Raw genomic sequence first — 20266 nt, forward strand, 5'->3', positions numbered from 1 at the left:
CAGCCATTTAACTAAGTCTGTACTCCAAATTGATTCAGACTCCAGTGTTGGACCTTGCAGACATGGTGCATTTAGTTATGCAAATGCTTATCTCTCTGTGTGATTGGTTAATTAACCTGTAATGCAGATAGTCCCAGCCATGCACAGTGGCCGTTTGATGGCTAAATTGTGGGTCAATTGGGTTTTTAACATTTTCAAAGCAGACTTAGAGGCATGTCTTTGTTCCTCTGAGTCTTGTGTGGCTTTTCTCAGTTTAATGACTCGTTCCATGGGTCCCATAAGGTTAATGCGTTTAAACTCACTGTAATTGAGCTTTTGACCTATCTTTCAGGCATTTAAAAAAACTCGTCATATTATGCCATGTTTCTGCTTCTTGATTCCTCCCTCCACGCCCTGCCCCAAACTCTACCCCCCCGCCGCCCCCCTTTCTAAGCTGAGTTATGAGCATCCCCATGGGAAGTCATTTATAATGCCATTGGAGTGACAATAATGTGTTTGCACACCATTTCACTCTGCCCTCTGTGCCTTGGCAGGCTTTTATGGGCCACATTTTTGCTTCCCCAGAAACACATTGTCCAACCATCCTCAGAGAACACGCAAAAGCATTTAGCCCAAACTGGAACTGGATGTCTTCCAATGAGTTAAATAACACAACATCTTCCATCAATATTTGAGATCAACATTTGTTGGTGCTTTTGCAGCTAAACTACTTCACTATTTTGAAGGTAAAAGCAAGACAAAAGTTAAAAGAGAAAAAGAGAAAGGGAAAGAAAGAGGGCGATGCAGTGCAGCCACTTACTGCATTTCTTTTCATTGTTCACTGAACAGTTATGTTCAGACTTTGCTGTCATGTAGGTATCATTCCACATGAGATACAGATGCAACTCTTGACAGCCCGCATTGGATTTTTTTCAGATCCTGCCACCAGCAGACTGACATTTCCTGACAACACGAGCATCACTTGTCATTGGGATAGCATACTGTATGAGGCTGATATTTATTAGTAAAGAGATGAAGCAGACATGTTGTATTCATTCCACATCATTAGGTATAGACAGGTAATGTATGCTAGTGAGGCACTCATGCAAACGGCTTTTTAGGCCAGACCTTGGCATGTAATTATATGTGTCTGTTGCTCTTATGTTGTAGGTGATCCTGATCTTGACTAAGCTGTATGACTTCAACCTGGGGGCTGTTACCGAGAGCTCGCTCTGGAGGTGAGTTTTTATTTTTAATTGCTGCTATTTTTCCTTTCCCATCTAAATAGAAAAGTTATGGCATCATTGCAAGAATTTTATAAAAATGCAAAAGTCCCTAAAAACAATAAGAATAATATATTCATAGAGCTTTCAGTGCACAGTGAGTATGATTTATGATGTTCCTCCTTGCTAGGATATGAACAATCAAGTCAAAGTGGAAGCCAATATGAAATATGTTTTAATAAAGCAATCTGAAGCAGTTCAGAATGAAGCTTCCTTTTTGCTTCCCACAGTCCCATAAATAACACACCTAAGACTGAAGTGACCTTTTAGAAAAGGCCCAACCTATTTTCTGTCCATCACAAGAAGATAAACTTTTTTGAAAGGCTATTTTTGAAAGATAAACTGGAAGACTTATTTGAGGGATTCTGGATCTCTTTTCCTCTGACCTAGAAACTTCCTTCCAGAGTTTTTGATTGATTGTCATCCATAACCTTCTGTTTCAGAAGCAATTGACATGCAATTGCTACTGTACAGCTCCTGTAATTCCATTCAGTATGTATTGAGAGGTGAGTTACAGTGCGCTGTCAGGTCATAAATAAGAATGGAATTCATTAAGGATTATACCATAGAGCACAATCCAGCCTTTGATATGCCTCTTTTCTCACCTCTCCCATAGCCTGCAGAGAACTAATTTCTTTCTGAAATACACATGAAAAAGAGACCATAAGTCCGTCAAGCATAGAGATTCAAATTAATATGTTTCACCAGAGGCTCCGGCAAGATTTACACCCGACTTGACACGTTTTGAAATCCCATATTGTGTACAGGAGGTCTTCCATCATCAAGGTGTCTGCTTAACAATGGCACCATGAGTAAATTAGAGTGTACCTCAGGGGGTGCACAAAGGCTCTTAGTATGTGTATTAGAGTAGCCAAGATTTGAATGTTATGAAAAGAAATGGGAGTAAATGATTTCTGTGATAACATGATAAATGATTTATGACTACAGCTCCAGGCCGGTCTTGGTGGCAAAATGCAATGTGCAGATCAATGGGTTGACTTGCAGAAGCTATCTAAACACGCATCAAGTCCCTTTATGTTTAGAGATGATTGCCTACTGGTAAAGGAAACTTCACAATGTTATAACATAATTTAAGGGTCTTCCTCTTGCCGCCACAATCACAGACAGATATGCCAAGCGAAAAGAGTACTTAAGCGCAAATACAAATGTGTTTAGGGGTAAGTCTTTGAAAACAATGTCAACAACAAATGGGACGATTCAGATTAATGCACAGACAATGATAGCAGGCTGTGGGTATCTATCCAATTATGCAGTGAAATTACATTTGGAGGCGCTCAGGTAGAACTGAGAGCTTGGATTGGCTGTTTGTGGTGAGGAGAAATATGAAAACTGGGATGACACATCTACCCTTGTCATGGGATGCATAGACTTGCCCGTATTCTTTACATGTTGTGACAAACCTAAATTTAAATACAGGCCATTAATTAATAAGGATCAAGAACTAGAGCATTTGTTTTTGTTCTTTTTATCTGCTTTTATAAATATTTAATCTTGAACCTGTATTCATCACTTTTGTGTTGCTACTCTGTTGCACTATTGCAACAGAGTAGCACACTCAAGCTTTCCCTGCTGAATACGAAGAGGATGAAAACTGAGAGAACAAATGCTGGCCATTTTGCTATTAATTTAAGATTTAAAAAAAAAACTATATCAAAGGTGACTTCATTGCTGCCCCAGAAAGGATGTCTTTAAATTCCTTCCTCACTGTCTTCAGTGCACCAATATCCATGAGCATAAAGGCAGAATAATGGCTTACATCACTCACAGTGTTGCTATATTCAAGGACTACGCCTGTGCTGGATGTTTTAGTTCTTAAATAACAAATTGCATTTAGCGTACTTATGTTAGTGCTGACCATTGTCTAGCGCATATCTGAAGTTCATAAATTCATTTCCTACCTTGCAGGCTGCCGCTGGTTTCAGTGCACATCTGTGTGGCATGAAAATCAGCTTGCAAATACTTGAGACTTGCTTGACATATGTATGGTGAATTTTTACTTTGCATATTGTGTTTGTCAAAGCTGCATTATTGCAGTTGGAGTAGGACATGCCTAATGAATATGAATATGTCAATCTTTTTAATGCTTCTCTTGATATCGGTATTTTCTTGCTGCTTGTCAAAGATCATTGGAGTCAGAGCCTCCTTTAATGCACAAGCAAGAGGGAGTTCTCAGATTAACCCCTGTGCACTAATGCATTACCACACAAAGACAAGATACTTTTTTCCAAAATTTTACAATAAGCTAAAGGTGCCCTGTGGAGTTTTCTTGTAAACACTGTCATTTTTAAATTCAGTGTCACACACAAAAATGCATTATATGCACCCTTGAGGCCTAAGAAACCTGTTGAATGCACTTCCTTCCTCATAAAACATTTGCAAGGCCAATTCTCTGGAATATTTCAAAACTTGCATCGTTGACATCTATGTTTACATCCATGCTAACATTAGTTAGCAGTCTCGTACTTCCTTCCCTCTGTCTGACTTGCTGCTGTGTTTCTTAGTTGATCACTGTCACCAATTGTTGACCAGTGGAATAAACCAGGGGATGTCATAAACTGTACCCTCCCCCATTTCATTTGATAGACAGGGCTAATCTTTGAGGCAAATGTGTTTATTTGCTTTGACTTCTGCCTCACCTTCACCTCCCTGGTCCTTCCCTGCACCTGACCATATTTCACCTGTTCATTTTGCGCTTCTCTGTATTTTACAGCTTGCATGCGCTATACATTTGAATTACTGTCTCCAGCAGTTGGCAGTGATATGTGTCCTGTCACCTTTGTGCTTGTGCATCCTCAAACTAACAGAGTGTGTGTAGCATGTACTCATAACGTGGCGACTTTCTTTTTGCATTTGGAGAACTTCAAACATTTTTTTCCTACCTTAAAAATGCCTATAAATCTATCAACTTTTTGAAGAGGCCATAACTGCTCTAACTAAAATCATCACCAGACAGTGAAATGAATGAGCTGTAAATGTGCATTTAACAACCAATCCCTGATCCCCATTGTTTGCTTGGGGAACTCCCACTATTTTGTTTTTGTTCTAAAGGATTTACTTGACTTATTAAGTTTCATTTAAAAAAAAAAGTTATCTAAAGTAAGTTTACTCCAGTGTCCTGATCCTCTTGATTCATAATATTTAAGTCCTACAGTCTTCACATCCTACATATAAGGTTTTTGGAATTAGAAGTAGATTTAGATGCATATTGATGTCATGAGAGCAGATAGAAAAAAAATCATTATAGATAATGTTAAACCTGATTTTTCATCACCACCCTGTGCTGAAACATGATGGTTGAATAAAGAGTACCTACAGTAGGTGACATATAACATCACATTTCTTTTTCAGTGTTGCACATTTGTTGCAGGATTGCGGCAAAATGCTTTAAAAGAGCAACACAAACAACACATTAGCAAGAAGCTAGTCTGTGCACGTTGATTTTCCCCCTCTTAAAGCAAAAAGGCTGCCTGAAAATCAATCTAAACAGATATAGTATGCTTTGGAGATGCAGTCACGTAAAGAATAACTGATTTGTAGTTAATGGGCTAAAACATGCCAGACCACTGGAATGGTGCTTTAAAGTCTGTTTCAGGCAGGTCTCTAATGGATATTTTTTTTCTTCAAACACAGAACATGTTCTTCTTTTCTCTGTAACCAGATCCAGTGATTATGGAAGCACCTACAACAAACTCAATGACAAAGTGGGTTCAAGGACAGTTTTAAGTTACCTGTACGTCTGCCCTACCAACAAACAGAAGGTCAGTATTTCCCTGTTGCTTTGTCTCTCTGTCTGATCTCTTACAAGCTCTTTCCTGACATAAAATTACAGGGTTTTTTTTTTTTTAAATTGCTGTCAAATGACTGTATCTCTGTCTCTTTCCCTCTTCTGATGCCATATCCCTCGTCTGGCCTTCCCTACTTTAGATAATGATGCTTAGCGACCCAGAGGTAGAGAGCGCTGTCCTCATCAGTTCAGATGAAGGGGCAAGCTTTGAGAAGCATCCCATTAACTTCAACATCCTGAGCCTCCTCTTCCACCCGGCACAGGAGAACTGGATACTGGCTTACAGTCATGACAGCAAGGTAGCTTCTGAGTGAATCCACAATGAAGCTTTAAGTGGAGATGAGATAATATGTGATGCTGAATGCATTAGCATTTTAAAAAACTTTTGTTTTCATGTGATTCTGCTGTGGATGTGATCATAACTGTGATGCTGCTCATTAACAAAATCTTCCTCCTAAAAGTGTGACGAAGATCAGCCTAATTTTATCTTGCAGCTGTACAGCTCAATGGACTTTGGGAGGAAATGGCAGCTTGTTCACGACAACGTGATGCCAGGCCGATTCTACTGGTATGATTATCTGCATCCTATTTTTGAACTGTTTTGTACAGTGATTAATTGTAATTTGCATAATGATAGTGTTCATGACCCTAAGCTGTCAGGAGGATCCAGTGACCTCTTGTCAAAAACACATCTCACTCGTGGCAGTCAAGCACAACACTGATTATATCCATGTCACGTAGACATGAAGGAATATTGTGCTTCTTTTTCCATAGCACAAACATGACATGCTGTTTTTGTTGTCGCTGTCATTTAGTAATCTCAACTGCTCAGGCACAAGGCAGTGAATATTGATGTGAGCCTGTTTATCCCTCTTTGTCATGGCATGTGTCAAACCCAAGTGTTTTTTTTTTTTTTAGCTGTGAAAAGAAAGGACATTGGTTGGAGGACATCCTCTCCACATGGTTGAATAGTGAAACATTTGATAAATAAGAAGAGCGCAGCGGGTATACTTGCACCTGAAAGAATGCATTATTTGTGCTCTTGAAAACCATTTGTTCATGCATATTACGTCGAATATTTATTTTTCAAAATGTTTTTGCAGCCACCTACAATTTTTTATCAACACATATTTGCAATTGTAGATATTTATGGTAATAGCTGATGTTTTGCCCCCCCCCCCCCCCCCCCTTGTTGTTTCCTATGTTGATGCTTTAGTGAATTGAGATTAATTGCTGCTGGTGCCCGAGATCCTACACTGAGTGATTTACAGGAGCTAAGAAAAACATCTTGTTTTGGTTTGACAGAATAGAGATGTACATCTACAGCTGTGATACTCACATCTCTTCCCATTCTCATTTTTGCCTTTTCTTCCCCCCACCACCTCTCTCTGCTCTTCTCCATCTTCTCCTCCTCCCGCTTCTTTCAAGGGCGGTAATGGGGCTGGACAAAGAATCAGATGTGGTCCACATCGAGACGCGCATTGCAAAAGGCCGTGAGTGCAGCACTCCAGTCTGCCACAGTAGCAAGACCCACAGGACCCCTTGCCTCTCATTTAGAGCGAGGTCACGGGGAAGATGAGACTCGTTCTGCTGGTCAGATTAGTCCCCGAAGGTCTAGTAAAGCAGAATAGGTGTCTCCTGACAAAAATGGAGAGTTTTAGTGGGTTGATTGATGTTGCTTTGCCTTAATATATCCCCTGTGTCACATAGACAAACCTCAACTCCCCTCTTCTAAACAGCATGGTATACTCTGTTAGGCCAATTATAGGGATTTAATGCATTGGAATAGATACTCATATTCCTCTTGTGTGAGAAAATCTGTATCTGAATTAGCATACAAACTCACACAATAACATCCTAAACTTTTTTTTTTTTAAGTGTGACACGCTGCAAAAGCTTCTACTGTATTAGTCTTGAATCTCAGCTCATTTGGATCACACTGCTGTCTTGTATTCACAGTCAAAGATTAAAGTTGTTTCAGAACAGTGAACTTAAAGTATATTTATTATATGCAGTGCCTCTGTATAGCAGCTCCAGTGCATATAAAGTACTGTCTGAAAGTAAATGGTTGTAATTTATTTCTGATTGATTTCCTTTTGCCTCTTTCCAGGCGCTCAGTACGTGAAGTGCAGAGCCCAACGCTGCACAGATGGCAACAGACAGTACCTCTTTCCTGGATATGTAGACACCAACTCACTGGTTGTGCAGGATGAATATGTTTTCACACAGGTTTGCGTAGTGATAGATTACTTTTCTGGATTAAGTTAAACCTTGTCTTCACCTTTTCACACAAAGGCTGTTGTGTCCATGAACTTTGATTTTCTTTTTCTTTCTTTTTTTTGTTGTTGTTGTTGTTTTTATTTTCTGTATCTTGTGCATCCACTTCATGCTTTTCCATCAAAACCCATATAATGGCTTTCTCCGACACACCTGTTCCCCACTGGCCCAATGTGTGTTTTGATTAGGTTTTGTCTCGTTCATGTCAAGGCACACTCAGTGTTTGAGTTTCCACACAGACACACTCCATGCCTGAAAAATGTGTTTGCTTGCTGAGAGCACAGGACAAAGGAACTGTGAATAGACAGGTTGGTGTCCTTATTACCATTCACTCTGACTTTGACTCCAATTAGACAGCGGCAGGCAGGGTCATTATCAGAAATTTAATTTTCAAATGCCCTCAACTGTCATTGATTTCCATTCACAGCGAAGTAATTTTCTCTTTCTTGGTCAGCCATGATGCATTTGTTCATCCTTGGCAGACTCCAGCTAAGTTTGAGCAAAATAAAAATAAAAGGAGCGAGGCTTTCTAGTGCTCTGTTGGTAGCAAACCTTTTCATTTTGAATAAACACCTCTAAATGTTTGCTGTTCATTTTTTAATTTATTTATCCACAGATTTAATCTTTTGATATGATATGATGTTACAGCAGCTATACTTTAGCGGTGACCCAGTTTCTCTTTCAGAATCACTTAATCCACAGACTTGATTGGAATGGCTGTGAAGTAAGAATGAAAATGTATGATAAAAAAAAAAATATATATATATATATATATATATATATATATATATATATATATCACAGCGTGATTCAGAAATTGTGATTCAATAAAATGCCCAAATTGCATTTAGCTGAGATGAGATTGACCGTCAAGGCAGAGGCAGACATGAGGAAGATGCTGGTGAAAATAACAGGACACACAGGGAGAGTGTCTGCGCAGAGCTGTGGTGGCACAGATGACTTTCTTGTGACTTTCATTGCTTGGGGCAGTTGGATTTAACTTGACAAAGAGTAATGAGGTTATCGATTGGGCTACAACGAAATAAGCAGTCTTCAACACCTCCAAAGTCTCATGGGAGAGAAGGAACAGCCAAGTGCAACATCCTCAAAAATGTGGTCTGGGAAAATGCAGTTCATTGATTTTCGATAGATTATTCCATTAGAGCCCTAATGTAGTGTGTTGGGAGACAAACACCATCCTTCTAGTTGATTAGAAAATAAGCAATCAAGTAGTGTTGGCCTGCCTGTAAGTGGATGGGAAAGTGGTAGTGCATTAAGATCTTCAAGCTGCACTGTAGATAAAGCCAACACAATCTTCACTGCCTCTTAGCTTTAGACTAATTGAGATAATGATAATAATTTCTGTTGTGCTTGTAATTTTAGTCTGCTTTCGACAACGCGGAAAGCAGAGTCAAATTGCGAGGGTTTTATCGAGTCACTCATGCGTTGTGAATTAATACACCTCCTTCAGGAAACACTTTTGCATCATGTCCTCATTTCACAACAGAGTCACATTTGGGATGTTGGCAAATTCACTCACATATTGTACATCTTGTAAAAACCCTCCCATCATGTTTTTTTTTTTTTTCTTCAGCCTACATAGTAGGAAAAATCATACCCATGGCATCAAACTGGAAATGTACAAATAAAAGTCACTGCCCCCTTTAAAATATGTAAATGTAGTGTTTAAAGAATGATAAAGCTTCTTTGATTTCATTGCAAAGGTGACCAAGTCAGGACGAGCCAGCTACTTTGTCTCCTACATGAGAGAATCCTTCAAGCGGATGAAGTTACCTAAATATTGTCTACCAAAGGTAAGCTCCAAATACCTGCCAAATAATCATAAAGAAACATGATTGTTGGGTTTTTAAAAAAAAAAATCATTTTATTTCATTCCCACCCCTTGCCTCTTTCCACCTGCCTCTGGTTCCTCTCACAGGACATGCATATCATCAGCACAGATGAGAAGCAGGTCTTTGCTGCAGTTCAGGAGTGGAATCAGAACAATACTTACAGCCTGTATATCTCAGACTCCCCCGGGGTCTACTTTACCCTTTCATTAGAGAATCTGAGAACCAGCCGAGGACCCGCTGGTAACCTACTGGTGGACTTTTATAAGGTGTGTAGTCAGTCTTGTTCACGGGCCGCTGCTTCTGTCACAGTGCAGCTAATTCCGTCCAGTTATAATGCATAGGAGTAAAAAAAAAAAAACCTCTGTTAATTAACTAAGCTGTGATTATAATTAAAATAGCAATTATTTTCATCATTGAATAATTGATTTGTGGTTTTGTCTATAAAATATAAGCAAACTGAAAAATGGCCCTCAGATTTTCATCTGGCATTTTTAAATTGTTCACTTTGTCTGACCAACAGTGTAAAATCCAAAATATTCATTTTAAAAAGCAGCAAACCCTTTTTACCAACAGATGATTTTTGCTTCAAAAGTGACCTGAATACAGTGATAGAAAGTGATTAAGTACATGTAGTGTTCTGTACATCATTATAATTTCGAGGTGCTTTAATGTTTCCATTTTATGCTTCTTTATATTTCCACTCGATTACATTTAAGAGGAAAATATTGCACTTTTTACTCCAACACATATGTTCCACAGTTATAGTCGACCGCATTAAGAGTTTACATATATACAAAACATACAATCCATTTATATTATTGTTTACAAAATATGAATTATACGATTTATTTATTTATTAAGATTAAACTGCCCCTGTGTAGATAAAGTGGTTAAATTAGCTCTACAACAACCAGCTACAGTAATAGCTGCTTACATGTTAATGCATCAATAATAATCTACAAACACAAGAACAATAATAACACTGACAGAAGCCTTTCTGTGTAATGCATGCTTTTATTTTTCATAGTCGCATTTCTGTTTTCCTTCCTAGGTTGAGGGGATAAATGGCATGTATCTCGCCAACAAACTGGTGGATAATCACATCAAGACTTTTATCACCTACAACAAGGGACAAACATGGGCCCTTCTGCCAGGTCCTTCCACTGATGTGGCTGGGAATAACCTTCACTGCATTCTGGTGAGCTTGAGCCTTTGGGCAGGAATGAATGAATGCTCTTTTTCATGCGAAGTGAAGTTTATGACATATATCATTCATCAAATGTTCCGACCTCATCAGCTGTGCTTTGGATGTTCTTTGATTCAGAGCCACGTTTGCACAGGGCCAGGTGCCAGCGTCAGCATCAGCTCGCCTTTTTAGCCCACTAAATGGACGAGGAGATGCTTGGCTGGAATGTTCTTATTATAAGTGTAAGGCGCCGTGTCATCGCGTTTAGTTTCAGGGGTCCAGACTTTCCATTAACCTCTCTGATTTCAATTTACTACCTGTAGTCACACTGGACTAATGAATATTAGATTACACAGAATTACATTATGCAGCAGTGTCGTTATTCAGCAGGTATGATATTCACCTAATCAGTCAGTATGTTCTTTAGAGAAATAATGTACATTGTTCAGCTAATAGCAGGTTACAATCTTCCACTGTGTCATACAGGTGACCATTCTGCTCTTGTCTGCTGTCTGACCCCCCTCCAGCCTCAGCTGTTTGAAAAGCCGTATTGATGTTTTTCACTGTGCTTTAGTCTGAGAGATGAGTGAAATTATTTTAATCAATTTTGTCAGTTTTATCAGTGCATCTTGGGGAATTTTAATTACATGCCTTGTTTGCTTTAGAATGAAACAATTCAAATGCCCTTTGTGTCCTCTCAGCCATTTTCTTTCTTTCTTTTTTGGCAGAGGAAATGAAAGGAATCTTTGTTTTATAAATGTTAGCGCTTTTCTCTCAATGGGGAAGAATAGTTTTGAAGGCAGAGCTAATTATAATTGCTTCCGTGAAGATCTGTCTTGATACGTAGTGTCTCAACCTGTGCTGTACTGGAATCCGTTTTTTTTTTTTTTTGTTGACAGCCATTTTGTTCGCTGCATCTTCATCTGGAGATGTTGGAGAATCCCTACACGTCTGGACCCATCACCAGCAAAAAGTCTGTTCCAGGAATCATCGTGGCTACAGGTAAGGTTACCTAAAGGTCATGCAAACTCATCACATGAGACCTGAGACAGAAATGGTGAGACAAATTTTCCAACAACAAAGGTATTCCTAGTTGCTCAGATAAATGCAAGAAAAAGACACTTAACACTAATCACACAGTGCCCTCTTACTGTCATTGAAATCAGGCGCTGAAACTCTGAGATGATTAGGTTGCAGTAAGTCATAAATGTGTCCTCTGGTGGAGAAATAGGACATACACAGATTCACAAAATAACTCCAGAACGATTTTATCAGATGATTCTGTATACAGTATAAGTGTGTTGTGGAGTCTTTGCTATGTAAATACACAGGGAGTGAAATTATTCATGTTTTTGTACTCAGGGAATATTGGAACAGAGCTGTCCTCCACCAACCTTGGGATGTTTATAACATCTGATGCAGGAAATAGCTGGAGACAGGTGAGAGCCGTCTGGGTCTACAGACTGCACATGTGTTTACCTTAAACAGGATGTATTCATATTGAAAGTGTGTTGTCATAAATGGAGCAAATGTGAGTTTTTTTTCCAATGCAGATTTTTGATGAAGAGCACAACATTTGGTTCCTTGATAATGGGGGGGCTTTGCTGGCAGTCTTACACGCAGCGACGCCGATTCGACACTTATGGTAGGTGAAGCGACTCTTCAACAATAACTGACGTCATAGTTACTGTAGGTAGGAACTTTAGGTGCGGGAGTTGTCGTGGTAAATTACTCCAGTATCATTTCATTTTTTCCCGTGTGGGGATTCGATGCAGCATATGATTACATTTAATGTTTTTGAAATGCTGATGGGCCAAGTTTGCATGATTATTGTATCGGCTCTGCAGCTTCAAAACAGAGCCTGAATCATTTCCAACAGAAGAGAGTCTGTTATAGCTTTGTACTCTTGGTTGGATATGATGGTTTGAGTGCTTTTATGTAAATGAGAAGTAGAGCAGGGTGGAAATATGAGACTGAGGATGCCCTCATAACTCCCTCATATTGTGGGAGCTTTGTAACACTATCTACTTTGATGTCCCCGCACACCACAGCCCTGTCAGAAGTGATTAAGCTCTGAGAAAGGTGATTTGAAACCCCCCAAATCTATGTCTAATGTTACAACCAGAGTCATATCTCTCTTCTCTGTTGTTTTGTCACCTTCAAAAATTTACCTGGTCCGAGGAACATTTGTTCTGCTGTGCAGTCTGGTGTCATGATAATTTTTCACGTTGAAGAGAATTGAAAGTGCTTCATTTTTCAACCGTGGCAAAAGCTAAATAACCTGAAATCTTTTGTCATATTTCTTTTTACCTTGTTTGTCTCTGCTTAACTTGTGTGCTCATGTTGTTTGTTGTTGAAAAAAATATATGTTTATCGAGTACAGACAGATAAGCATGCATAGACAGATGTTCATGTACTGACAGCTGTTGCTTTTCTTTTAATGCAGGATCAGTCTCGACGAAGGAAAGAAGTGGGACCGTCACAGTTTCTCCTTGGCACCTCTGTATGTGGATGGGGTTTTAATGGAGCCAGAATCTGACAATCACATTATCACGTAAGCAGAGACACAAAAGTCCCAGAAGAATGAGACAAATATCAGGCTCGGAGAATTAGCTTCTCTGGCGATGTAAACAAAGAAAGGTCCGCTTGATTCTCCCCAGTCACTTAAACCTTTTCGTCAAAGGGACTGTTATCTCAGCTGTCAGACTTCAGATTTGCAGGTGTTCTTGTTGCACCATCAAATCTGACACCTGTATATCTGCATCTCACGGTAGTCTCATCTGAAATTTGCTTTTGGTGAATCATCTTCCAGTTTCTTTGGACACTTCAGCCATCGGTCAGAGTGGCAGCTGATCAAGATCGATTACAAGGGCCTTTTCAGCAGGAGATGCATGGATGGAGATTATCAGACATGGCACCTGCACAACAAGGTAACAGCGATATTAAAAATGATTGATTTAGCTCCAAGAGATGCATGTTTGTCCGTTGTCATTGTAAACAAAGTACACTCGCTTCATGCAGTGTGTTTTCATGTGAAAAACGACATCATCCTTTTCTTTGTTTGATAGGGAGAGCTGTGTGTGATGGGCGAGAGGCAGATCTTTATGAAGCGCAGGCCAGGCAACCGTTGCATGCTGGTCCAGGACTATTCCAGGATCTATTCCTCTGAGCCGTGCCTCTGCACAACCTATGATTTTGAATGGTAATGACTTTCTTGTCTCAGCTTTCCCAACTGGGACGAAACTGTAACTCAGACTTTTATCCTCAGTGATCCTTCATTTCTTTGATTACATGTTTACAAAACAGCCCCTCTCCTTTGAACATCTAATTCAATTGTACTTCATTAGCAGCTGCTTGTAGACATTTGTAATCAAAAACAGAAGTATCAGTTTGCTGAACTTCATATGTCTTAATATCCATCTTACATTGCATATTTACGGGATAACCAATATGACTGTGTTCATCGAATCTAATTATAGTTTGGAAATTGTACATGGAAGTTTGGAACTTTTCAGCGTGCTACTGTAATTTGCATAATGTCAAGTGACTTCTTAGAATTCAATTAATAATGAATCACTAAATGAATTTTAAATATCCTTTATCCATCTGTCTGAAATTCTGTTTGATCCTGCTTGTCTGACAATCATGTCTCTAGTTATGGTCTTAAAATATTCCATGAATCTCCAACTGCGAAGCATTTGCCCCACTACAAAAGCTTGTAGAAGCTAGATTATTTGAGTAGCAGTGTTTATCATTTTATGAAGTGTCGTGTTTTTTGGCAGTGATTATGGATGGGAGCGCCAGGCGGATGGGAAGTGCTCCCCTGCTTTTTGGTTTAATCCAAATGGTGCGGCTAAAACCTGTAGCTCCAGCCAAAGCTTCCTTAACAGCACAGGGTAAGTGGCCTCCAATGTTCAACCCATCACAAAACAATATTATTCCATTCCAGCTGGTTTGTTATATTGTCTACAACACAAACACAAATAACAATTCAGGAAAGAAAAGGCTCTGAGTAGAGCTGAGAAATGTTGTATCCTAATTCCATAATACATAATATAACTAAGCAGGTGTTGAGTATGCAGCGTGTTCACACTTGAAAAGTGACAAAATTAAGAATACTCAAAGAGGCAAGTATGCATACTAAATCTGTGTGCTGCTGATGCACGCTATTGTCCCACAAATAATTCCAGAGATGCAACTGAGGAGTCGCTCAAAAATTAAATAAATTAAGACGGATTCTAGATGGTGGAGAAATTGCTCCAGGGATATAAGAAAAACAAAGTATTTTGCCGTCTCTTTTGGAACTTTAATCGACGGTAGCTCTCCAAAGCTGCAGTTTGATTGACATTATTTTAATTGATGCAATTCTTTTATACTATGAAAACTGGTATATAGTATATGGATGATATAATAACTTTAATCTTTCTTTGATCTTTCAAAGGTACCGGAAGGTTTTGTCCAATAACTGTAAGGAGGCAGGGAGGAACGTGTACTCACCCAGGAGGCAGGCTTGTCGTCCCAGACCACCCCGAGGCCTCCGGCTCTCGACCAATCAAGGAGAGCTCAGCGCCCCTGTTGGCAGTAACGTCACTTTCATGGTGTACCTCGAAGACGTGAGTCATATCACTTAACTGAAAGTCATTGTGGTGTTATGCAGCCAATATTTGTCGAGATGTTTCACACAAAGCCAAAAATGTCAACGTCATGGTAGCCCAAGAGGAAAAGTTGGGCCATTAGGATACATCGTCTGGGAACCATGAAGGTCTGTACAAGATTTCATGGCAATCAATCCAATAGTTGTTAAGATATTTCAGCTGCTGACTCCCCAGAGCCACATCATTAGCATGGCTGAAAACATATTCCCTCACTTACCTCTAGTGTAGTCATGCAGATAGTTTTGTTTTTATTTGCCCAGGTTTTGAGATATCACTGAGATTTCTGCCTCCAGCTCAGAGGGGGTGAATGGAATTTTGTTTGTGGTGAATTAAAAAAAAAAGAAAAATCAATGTCCTCATTAACTCTGGATAATCCTCAGATCTCACTGTGAACTGTTTATATTGGAACTACTTCCTTCTGAAAAATAGACTAAATAAACCTGTTGTGTGGATTACCCAGAGTAAGAGGGACACTGATACTGATTCTGGAAAGACAGTTTGTTGTTAATTTGTTAAATGTAATTTTCCATGGCTGTGAGCACTGCAAATGAAGCCTCTTTAACCTGTTATATTAGTGCTGCAGCAGAAATCTCACACAACGGATATCTCAAAACATGAGGAAATAAAATCAAAGCTATCAGCATGACTAGATGCCACTAGGGGGTTAGTAAGAAAAAAAAAGTTTTCTCATTTGGGTGAAAACATTGGAATGATGGCAATAGGTTAGTTTGTTTTGGATTTTATCATCTGGCAAGTTGGCAGATTAAAAAAAAAGATCTTTCTTATTTCTATGACCTCTTTTGCCTCTGTACCTCTCTTTACTTTCCCTCGTCTTTTCTCAGTTGGATTTCTGTCTCCCTCCATTCAAAATCACCTACAAAGTGTTTGTGACACGGCCCAAGCACTTGAGTAGTGGGCTGTGCTTACTTCACTTGTGTGTGGTCTAAAGTATCCCGTCCTAAGCCATGGTGACAGATGCCATGTCTTACCGTCCATCCACAGGGAGACTCGCTGAGGACCAGCATCCAGCTAGACTTTGGGGACGGCATCAAGATCACGTACTCTAACCTGAGCAGGACTGATGATGGCATCATGCACATCTACAGAACGACTGGGATTTACCGAGTGACAGCTTCAGCTGAGAACAGCCAGGGATCTGACAGCAGCACACTGTTTTTACACATCACCAGTATGTGAATAAGAAATGTCATTACTCATTCCTGCGGCAGTGCATATAGCATGAATGCTTTCTCTTTCATGGATAGTCACATTCCCAGTCTGCAGAATTACATTTCAGTCATGGTTGCATTACTTTTATGCAAAAGCACACACCTGGAGCTAAATGCACATGAGCTGTGATCACAATAATATTCAGAGTTTGCTGAATTTGTGTGTGCTTTGTGTGTGCTTTGTGTGTGCTTTGTGTGTGCGTGCATTTACTTGTATGCGCATGTGTGTGCACATATGTATGGATGGATGTGTGTGCTGCTGCCTCAGGTCCTGTGGAGCGTGTATATCTCTCCGTTCCTATTGTAGCCATCAGGGGGAAGGAGGCTAATCTGACTGCGGTGGTTTGGCCGAGTCACACCAGAACATTGACCTTCTTCTGGTGGTTTGACAACAGCTCCGAGGTGAGAAGCTTGTTTTCCTCCCACTATTGTTCCACACACACTTTTTGTGCTTTTTACTTCGGCCTTTTCCATTCTCCATCTCCTCCTCTCTGGATGTCCTTGTGTTGTTGTAAATCTGCAGGGTTTTCACACAAATCGTGTAGAATGTAACTGCACGCGGCCACGCTGGCTGGGCTTTTCTGGAAGATCCAGCCAAGGTGGCTGGTCATATTTATTTATCACTTTCCCCCCTCCTCTTCCTCCTCATTATACAGTACGTCAAGGGCTGTATGTACATAGTATTCTATATGCAGCAGAGAGGATGTGGGGTTTTCTGTGCAATTCTATGTTTTTTCTTTTGAAATCCAGCCCATTATAACCTTGGAGGGAAGCATCTCATACACGTTTCAGAGAGAGGGGAAAAACAAGGTCACGGTCCAGGTTGCTTCTGGGAGCACCGTAATGCAGGATTCAAAAGTTATAACTGTTAAAGGTGAGTGGGGGAGACAGTCTTCAACGCACTTTAATTGGTGCGATGCACGTTACATGAATATGCAATGCGTTATCTCTGGAAAAGTATGATGCCTCTCGGTCCACGCTGCAAGTGGCGTCACGTTGATGTCAACGTGGACTTACCTAATGAATAAAATGTCACGGTAAACGAACATGAAATCTTGAGGAGCAATTAACTTCAAGGCATATGTTAGCCAAATGAAAAAAGACAAAACTGCACATCAGATTAATCAGAAACTAAACCAGAAGTAGCATTCATATTCTCACAGACATCACTAAACCTTTTTTCCCAGAGTTCTTCAGGTCGCTGCTGTTGTCGTTCTCGCCGGCGCTTGATGAGCACAATCCTGACATCCCCGAGTGGAGGGAGGACATAGGCCGTGTGGTGCGGGCAGCTCTGTCACAGGTACATGGAGTCCCTATTGCACTGAGATCTTTCCTGGAGCCAACATCGTCTACCAGTGGCTTTCAGGGTCATTACTATTTTATACCTGTGTGCAGTATTGATACAGAAGTCATGATGTTTTATATGGTCCTTGTGAGAAACTTGTTCTTTTTATAGTTTATGCGTTATGACAGTAACCTAGTGTGAATTTTAATTGAAGCTGATGTCAGAATGAAAGTCATGGGACGGTGTCGTTTTGACTTTATGGTCCAATGTTTTGAGGTAAAAGCCCAAACTTTAACCTCTGAGGTGACTGTTGTGTTGTCCTGTCGCTGCAGGTGTCTGGGTTTCCTAGAGATCAGCTGCTGGTCTCTCTGTACCCAGGACTTCCAACTACAGCAGAGCTCTTTATCCTGCCTGATGAGCATACAGCGAGTGAGCACAAGAGGGGGAGCGAGGAGGCTCTAGAGACGGTAAGAACCGTGAAATTCGCAAATATTGAGTTAGTTCTCATGTGAACTTTTATGAAGAAGCTGTCTCACTTCTACTGACGTGACACATTCAATAATATAATGTGATTAAGTATAAAAAAAGTATATGAAGGCTTTTACTAAAACATGTCAACCAGTTAATAATAAGATTAATTGATTTTGGCTCTGTTTTTTTTAATGTGTGATTTCATATCTGCTGCTATTTAAAGGAGCCAACAAACCAAGTGTTAGCTATAAATTGCCAGTTCATTATATGAAAAAGGCATTCTGATATTTGATCTCAGAGAGATTCGTGTTTATTTATTGCAGCACATCTCATAATGTCCTTGTTTGTTTTTTTGTGTTTCTGTGTAACACCTTAAACAGATATCAGATATTTTTGTCACTGCCCTGAACCAAGGCCTGATCCAGTTTGAGTTGAAAGCTGATACTCGCATTATTGTGTACATGACTCAGCAAACTCTGGGTAAGTTTCATTGTAACTTCAGCTTATGATTTCTGTATACTGATTGCAACTGTTACATTTAAAAACCTTTTGCAGGTGCATAAAAACAGAGCATGCACAAATGCTTCAGGCTTAATTTGTGTCAGTTTAGCACAGTATGTCTTCACATCTACAGTGCATTTGTTCTGCTCACTGATGTGCAAAAGATAAGAGATGTATCTTTCTTTGGATGATTTGACATTGAGTTCTACTCAAACACTGAAACAGTAAAATAAGACAAAGCCAACAGTAATTCCTGAGTGAGATCCATATGATACTGTATATCATAGGATTTAAATATCCTTCACAGTGCATCAGTTTTGCACCTGAAGCTGCGAGACAGTAGTTCTCTTTGAAATCAGCCGATCAATGACATGATTGACAAAGAAGGCATTTGGTATGCACTGAGGAAATCGGCAGGGTCACCGGGTCATTAGCATATCGCAAAAACGTGTCGATCAACGCTGCGTGGCTTTACCCTTTTCATCCACCAGCGGATCTGTCTTCATTTGTGTCTGCATACAAAGGTCTGGGTTGCCTTTAAAATGATCTAGAAAGGTCGTAGACTTCATAGGCTTCTCTCTGAAGGAGAGAAAGATGGGCGGTGAGGGGGAAATACTTTGAATATTGCATCTCAGCATTTAAAAATCCATGACTATGCATAAGTTACCTGCATGACAGTCCCCAGTGAGAGGCACCGGACCACCTAAAGGTTCTTTTTAATACCTCAAGGGGATAACACGCAGAGAGCAGCTCTTTGTCTGCAGTTGTTACATGGCATGGGGTAATGAAAGTAATCTCCTTGAAATAACACATGGCTTAGGAAAAAACAGAAAAACTGTGACACTTGTTTGACGTGCTTGTCTTTCAGCACCACTTGTGGATTCAAACTCCATCCACAGTGGGTCGGCCATGCTGATGCTGCTCACTGTGGTGTTTGTCGGTCTAGCTGCATTCTTCATCTACAAGTTCAAAAGGTGTGTTCACTCAGATGAGAAAAGAAACTGTATTGAATCCAGCTGTAAATCTGAAAAAAAAGCGGCCTCTATCGTTGGTGAGAGCTGTTATCTCCTTGTGTTTAGGAAAATCCCCTGGATCCATGTCCAGACTGAGGACAGTCATGAGAAAGAACCGGAAGTGATCAGTACAGTCGGTCAGAACGACAACATGTCCAAGGTGAAGCTCACTGAGTTTCCCTCTCCAAAAGAACTCATGGCAAAGGACCTGGAGGCCAGGAGCAGAGGTACACCAGTTACACATTTACTAGGACTACTACTATTACTACTACTACTACTACTACTACTACTACTACAGAATTATAAGCAGTGGTGGAACAAATAAGAAGATCTTCTACTTAAGTTAAAGAAGTGATACCAAAATTTAAAAATTATTACATTCATCAAAATCAAACATTTCCCTCTGAAATGTCCTGGTAGTACAAAAGTATAAAGTTGAAATACTGAAGTAAAGTTTAATCCTGGTCAAAAGTATTTGACTCCTCTGAATTTCAAGAACATAATTCAGAATATCTGCAGAAATAAATGCAAATGAATCAATTTTGTATAACGAGAATTTTTTTAGTAAAATGTCCAAGGTTACTGAGCAAAAAACCTGCTCTATAGTGAACACAAAAGTTACCCTGGACACAATTATTGGAAACTTTTTAATGTATTTTATTAGCGCCTCAAACAAAATAAAATAAAAAAAACAAGTCAGACTCACCTGTGCTTCATCTTCAGTGTTCA

At 39.8% G+C, this 20266-nt stretch overlaps 1 protein-coding gene across 1 annotated transcript in view; it reads left to right on the top strand.

Moving 5' to 3' along the window:
* Positions 1 to 1149: 1149 nt before the first annotated feature.
* LOC111649558 (VPS10 domain-containing receptor SorCS3-like) overlaps positions 1150 to 20266 on the top strand; it is a gene marked incomplete at its 5' end in the record, with an annotated part of 25037 nt that continues 5920 nt past the window's right edge. The window contains 25 exons of the mRNA XM_023399314.2: positions 1150 to 1217; positions 4942 to 5041; positions 5208 to 5366; positions 5562 to 5635; positions 6496 to 6560; positions 7178 to 7296; positions 9069 to 9158; positions 9284 to 9463; positions 10249 to 10395; positions 11283 to 11385; positions 11746 to 11822; positions 11937 to 12028; positions 12830 to 12937; positions 13196 to 13313; positions 13452 to 13585; positions 14166 to 14279; positions 14825 to 14996; positions 16041 to 16227; positions 16536 to 16669; positions 17018 to 17141; positions 17455 to 17567; positions 17885 to 18019; positions 18404 to 18503; positions 19393 to 19498; positions 19604 to 19764. Of these exons, the coding sequence (XP_023255082.1) occupies positions 1150 to 1217; positions 4942 to 5041; positions 5208 to 5366; positions 5562 to 5635; positions 6496 to 6560; positions 7178 to 7296; positions 9069 to 9158; positions 9284 to 9463; positions 10249 to 10395; positions 11283 to 11385; positions 11746 to 11822; positions 11937 to 12028; positions 12830 to 12937; positions 13196 to 13313; positions 13452 to 13585; positions 14166 to 14279; positions 14825 to 14996; positions 16041 to 16227; positions 16536 to 16669; positions 17018 to 17141; positions 17455 to 17567; positions 17885 to 18019; positions 18404 to 18503; positions 19393 to 19498; positions 19604 to 19764 (2980 nt within the window). The remainder of the gene's footprint in view (positions 1218 to 4941; positions 5042 to 5207; positions 5367 to 5561; positions 5636 to 6495; positions 6561 to 7177; positions 7297 to 9068; positions 9159 to 9283; positions 9464 to 10248; positions 10396 to 11282; positions 11386 to 11745; positions 11823 to 11936; positions 12029 to 12829; positions 12938 to 13195; positions 13314 to 13451; positions 13586 to 14165; positions 14280 to 14824; positions 14997 to 16040; positions 16228 to 16535; positions 16670 to 17017; positions 17142 to 17454; positions 17568 to 17884; positions 18020 to 18403; positions 18504 to 19392; positions 19499 to 19603; positions 19765 to 20266) is intronic.

The sequence above is a fragment of the Seriola lalandi genome, unplaced genomic scaffold (genome assembly GCF_002814215.2).
Source record: "Seriola lalandi dorsalis isolate HSWRI2012SDOR001 ecotype SW California unplaced genomic scaffold, Sedor1 jcf7180002051200, whole genome shotgun sequence".
NCBI lineage: Eukaryota > Metazoa > Chordata > Actinopteri > Carangiformes > Carangidae > Seriola > Seriola lalandi.